The following is a 5,762-nucleotide window of genomic DNA, read 5'->3' on the forward strand; positions in this document are numbered from 1 at the left end:
ATCCGTCTACATCATAATAAATCAACGAGTTTTTCCATTTATAGGCATGAACATGTACACACAAAAAAAAAAAAAAAAAAAAGTTTAGTTCAACACAAACAATTGTGGATTTCACGTTCTCAATTGATTTGAGTTTTAAAGTGTGAACATAGCATAATCGACCATTTTACATTTTATACTGAAAATGATATAACACAAAACCCATGACCTTACCACGGTGACTAGTAAAAAAAAACAACCTTTGTCCAACAAAAACATTTCCTGTAGTTCATTCAAGAGCAACAATTAAATGGTATAAACACAAGAGCTGTGTAAAGGCAGATTGAGCTTGTTTAGCTCAAGCTGGATCACCATAAACCAAAGTGCAAATGAGCAGAAACAAATGTTTAGGTTTTTATTAAGATCACCCCCACTTTTTTATCTTATTGCTTAAAAGTGCTTCTGCTTTAATATATATTTATCAAATATAATAGTCTTAGCTAGGCAAACATATCTCTCTCTCCAAAGGTGTATAGAGCAAGAAAGCAGGTAATTCATGGTCAGCTGACTAGGAACAGTTCCAGTGGGTTATCTTCACCCATGTTATCACAACAATGCATTCCAACCCAGACTCTTATGGTGTTTTTCCACTACATGGTACCTGCTCAACTCGGCTCGGCTCAGCTCGGCTTGGCTCGGTCTTGAACTTTGTCCTGAGGTCATTGAGGAAGTGCAGGTCGTAGTCACAAACCAAAAGACAGTCCTTTCCTCCAAGGTTGTCATTTCCACTGGCCACCTTCTGTTGAAAAAAAGGAGATCCCCATCCCCAAGGTTACCTTTTTTTTTGTAGCAAATAGGTACTTTGTTATTGCAAAGATCCAAGACCATAAAACCCCCACTATGGCTGACAGAAAGTTAAAAGTAGAAATACTTTACTGTAATGACTCCTCACCTGAGTGTAGTACTGTGCCAGGAAGTGGTCTGGCAGAGCAATGCCGTCATACATTCCTCCACCTACTCCTAAGTAGAAGTCCCTGCCGCCCTGCTGGTTCATCACCCCCCATGCCCCTTCTCTGTGGCCACTTGAAAAAACTTCTTGATAGCCAGCCCTGTTCATCCCATCCATGGAAGTAATGGATCTCTGGAAATCCAAACCTGCCATGGGCGCCATTGCTAGAGTATTGTTAGCCATGCCCATATTCACGTTGGCCATATTTCCATCTATTTGTGTTGGCACGTCCAGTAGCGGTACCTCCTATAAAAGGCCAATGATCCAATGTTAGTACAGAGTCAACAGTTATTCTGCTGCCTAAATCACTTAACGCAGCTTTCAAGCAGACATCATCTCAATAGCAAGTGGTCAGTATGAATGACAGTATTCCTGTCCTCATCAGTAAGGCTGGTGTGTTGAAAAGGCAAATATGTTCATCTTACCATGTTCTCTCCCTGGCCCTCAGTGCGGTAGTTAATGAGGTGTGATTTGGTGTCGAAAGGCCTCTCAGTAAAGCCCCCTGGCAAGCCCCTAGCCCCCCCACATTGGCAGAAGAGCAGCAACAGAAGAAGTACTGCAAAATCAACAACAACAAAGTTTTGGTCTAACTTAGTCTTAAAGGCGGTGGTGTGGTCCTTTGGGGTCCTCCAAAAGAGAAAGTGCAGTTTCAGTTTACCTTACAATACAGTGTGGTTATGCTTTCTTTTATCAACGGTAACCCTGTGGTACTTTAATACAACCATTCTGGTGTAATGTTTTGACTTCTTTTGTTGTTAGAGCCCGTGATTGAATTAATTTCCAAACCACAACTACTGGTTCATTGTGGTTGTTGAAGCATTTAAAAGAACCTGAACATTCTTAATCAGCTTCTTCCTGTGAATGATGGGATCCTACATATCATTTTGATTATAATAATACATAAAGATTTTTTTTTTCACTTCAATTGATGCTTATCTAGTCATGAATATGCAATATAATGAAAAATACTTAATATTTGAAGCCAAGTTTTCAGGTGCTCAAATTCTCTTGTCTGTAGGCAGTGTAGAGGGTTTGAATGCCCTGAGGAAGTCCCTTTATGTCCCACCTGTGGAGTTACAGCTATGAACTACACAATATACCATATACTATACATAGCCTTATTGAGGTATAGAGACCTCTTTGGCTTTTATCAGCCCACATTAAGGCGTATCTGTAGATACTCACACATTAGTGATAAGCTGATAGCAGCCAGTCAGGCTTAAGTCCTTAATGTTGAGTCCTGTATTGAGACCACTTCTCTGACATCCCAGGCTTTGTCTTCATGTTCTGCCCATTCAGAGTCAGACCTTACTGTGTCCTGCATATCTAAAGTACTCAAACATCTTTTTTACTCTCTATATGGCAGCACTTACTATGTATGGGGTTGTGTATAGGATGTAGTAGTTTTCAATTGATGATGCAACATGTTAAAGGAAATACTCATAACCTGTTATACACTAAAAGGTATTAGTAAATTCATAGTATGTGAGGATCTTAAAATATCTAAAGTTAAAAAGATCATGCAGTACTATCCGTCACACATACAAAGGGTAAAAATTGTAAGAGGAATGTGTAAATGTTATATTGATTACTGTATTTTGTGGTGCCTACTTTAAGGGTAAAAGTGTTAATCTACTAAATGCTCTTAATCTATGAGCCTGAGATCGATTGCTTTGGTCTCCACCCAAGTTCCCGGGAAAATTGCGGTCTTTTCCTCATTACACCAAAGTTCCCAGTGTGGAAACATAACCGTATCACTCTCGTGATTATTTCTCCCCTTTTTCAGGTACGTTATTGATATAAAACAGAGTTCATTTAACAACTTGCTAACATGTCAAGAGTGTTTAAGGTGTGTTTGCAGAGTGTAATATGTGCGTGTGTGAGCAGAGCCCCGCTCGGCTCGAAGAATATCTTCGTACTGAGAGTGGCCGCCATTTTATGTCAATTGTGAATTAACATGTACAAAGTATTTTGCGGTGTTATTTGTATAATGTGTTTCAAGCACTTTATTGACATTTTTGATATATTTAGTAGAGCCGGGACTTTAACACGTTAATTAAGATTAATTAATTACAGACTTTAAGGCGTTAATTAAGATTAATTAATTACACAAAAAACAACACGTTAAACAATTTTTATTCATTTTAATCACACCTATTTTTGCACCGCAGGACGTTTCTCACTGGACGAGTTTTGGTGGACCGATTATACTGGAGCACCAACTAGCGTTCATGACTTCAGACAACAACAAACCACAGTGAACATGAACGAAGAAGCTGACGGGACCGCTTTGGTTGGCTCCGTGGATGGGAAATTTTGTTATAAAAACGAACGGATGGAAGCGTCGATAAGAGCATGGTTGTGTGCAAGCTATGCAACAAGGAATTCACATATCACCGCAGCACATCGAGCCTCAAGTATCACCTCAACGCAAAACATTTAGCAGCTAGCGTGGACATTAGCCCGACTCCGAGTACAAGGACCCACACCCAACCCACACACTGAATGTACTTGAAAGTATTGTGTTTTACTTAAAAAAACATAGTTTACAGAAGGTCTACCTACCTATAGGCTACCTGAATTTCTGAAATGTACTACATTTCTAAATATGCTATTGCTACACTTAATGGCAAAAATTGCACTGGTCTGCTGGACTTGGTTGAACAAAAATAAACAATATTTTGTTGCTTAAGCTTATGTATTCAGTCATTATTCAATGGTATACTAAAAATCCATGTGAAAAAAATTACTTCTCACTGTTCTCAGGTCAAATATTTATGCAATTAAAATGCAATTAATTTCGATTAATTAATTACAAAGCCTCTAATTAATTAAATAAATTTTTTTAATCGAGTCCCGGCCCTAATATTTAGTTATGGTTTACTGAGCTAAAGCTACTTTGTGCTTGACAGTTATATTGAAAAATTAGTATATGTTTCAGTGAATTACAGTGTATGCTGTTGTGACTTGAATAAGCCTTGCACCCTACAAAACTACCTATTTCCTGTAGATCTGATGTTCTGTAAAATTTGGTACTGTATTACTCTAAAGTTCTCATTGAGGAAACATAATTGTTTCACTCTCGTGATTATTTCTCCCCTTTTTCAAGGGCATAACAATGACATTCTATGAGTTCAGTGTGTTTAAAGGTCCCAAATTACACTTTATAAGGTTTTTTAACATGAATATGAGTTCCAGCCTGCCTATGGTCTCCCAGTGGCTAGAAATGGTGATAGGTGTAAACCGAGCCCTGGGTATCCTGCTCTGCCTTTGAGAAAATGAAAGTTCAGATTCTCCTTATGAGGTCATAAGGAGAAAGGTTACCTCCCCTTTCTCTTCTTTGCCCGCCCAGAGAATTTGGCCCACCCATGAGAAAGAGAGAGACATCATGGCTTTCAAACGAGCAAAGTGGCAGGTGGTCAAGGCCACACCCCCACCCTCCACCTTGCCCCCTCTCTCTCCTCCTCAATAGCTACAGACACAGAAATGGCACATACTAAGGAAAGCTCATTGTGGGACTGGCTCCAGTGGCTGTAAGTCTGCACCAAGGCTGAATTTCGGGAAAGAGACTTCAGATACAGTATTAGGGGACCACTAAGGTCTATATAAAAGCATCCAAAGAGCACCATGTCATGGGACCTTTAAAGGTTCCAGTCTTCATTTTGGTATTATTTCACACTTGAAAATATGTGCTCACTGTCTTCGACCTAGTTTTGGTCTTGGTTTTGAATCATTTACTCTGGCCTTGTCTTTGGCCTAAACTGGACTTCAACTAAAGTCGACCTGTCTTGGGATTGTCGTAAGCACAGCAAAGTTGCAAAATGTCTTAGCCCACTTCATCAGAATGAGCATCACATCATACTTACGTAGTAACAGCAGCAGACCCAGGTGCAGCAGTCCGACGCCTAAAGGTCCGAACTCTGATCTTTTGCTGGTGGCTCGTTTTCCACACACCACCCCGTCCACACAGGTACAGACTTCGACCGTCATTTTCTGTGGGTCTGGACAGGCCTCTCCCTGCTTGTCCCTCACCACAAATTTCACCTCGTAGAATCCAGGCCACATGGATTCCTGGGCATTTAGGGAAGCTGCAGTGTCTGCGCCATGAAAAGTGTACTTAGTCATTTGTCCTTACTCTGCAGTTGACTACAAATTGAAATTTCAAAACAAGGTTCCAGACATTGTGGTAACTACTGGTCCAAGAAAAAAAAGAAACAAATGTATAGCAGACACCAATTAATGTCGATACAGAGCCATTTTTAATTTATTTCTACATCTGTATCTATCTTTTACTTTACAAAACTTTTAAGTAATTGGCAGTATTCCTCTCACCATTTAAAGGGTTCACCTGCCATTTGCCCTGAGTGCCTTCTGGGATGATGACAAAGTCAAAAGGAGGTCTGTTTGGGTAGGAATCTTTATCTTCAGCGTTCACAATGACAGAAACATCCGTGGTGCACATAGTGTGGAAGTCAGTGGTCAGGACGGGGCAGTTGTCATTTACGTCCAGGATATCAATGGTAACTGTGCCGGTTGCTACATTTCCCCCTGGTTCGCCATTTAAGTCTTGACCTCTCACCGTCAGAACGTACTGATCTGTTTTCTGAAATTAGAGACATAAATGACTTACAGGGACTGCATCACATTGCTGTGAGATGGGACTATAAATGATTTTGCTGCATGGTTGCACATTGGACAGAGTAGCAATGGTTTATAAATGCATATGTTGCAAGATACAGGGTAAACACCGGTAAATGTTCTGAAACCTATTAGA

At 40.0% G+C, this 5,762-nt stretch overlaps 1 protein-coding gene across 1 annotated transcript; it reads right to left on the reverse strand.

Annotated features, from left to right (window-relative positions):
- Positions 1–578: 578 nt before the first annotated feature.
- On the reverse strand, positions 579–4,978 carry LOC114561560 (desmoglein-3-like). The gene is made up of 4 exons (XM_028587616.1): positions 4,855–4,978; positions 1,414–1,544; positions 932–1,234; positions 579–778 (listed from the first exon to the last, which is right to left on the reverse strand). The coding sequence occupies exons 1-4, from the start codon at positions 4,976–4,978 to the stop codon at positions 614–616; spliced, it is 723 nt and encodes a 240-aa protein (XP_028443417.1). The 3' UTR covers positions 579–613.
- Between the last annotated feature and the right edge of the window lie 784 nt (positions 4,979–5,762).

This window comes from Perca flavescens, chromosome 9 (assembly GCF_004354835.1).
Source record: "Perca flavescens isolate YP-PL-M2 chromosome 9, PFLA_1.0, whole genome shotgun sequence".
Lineage (NCBI taxonomy): Eukaryota > Metazoa > Chordata > Actinopteri > Perciformes > Percidae > Perca > Perca flavescens.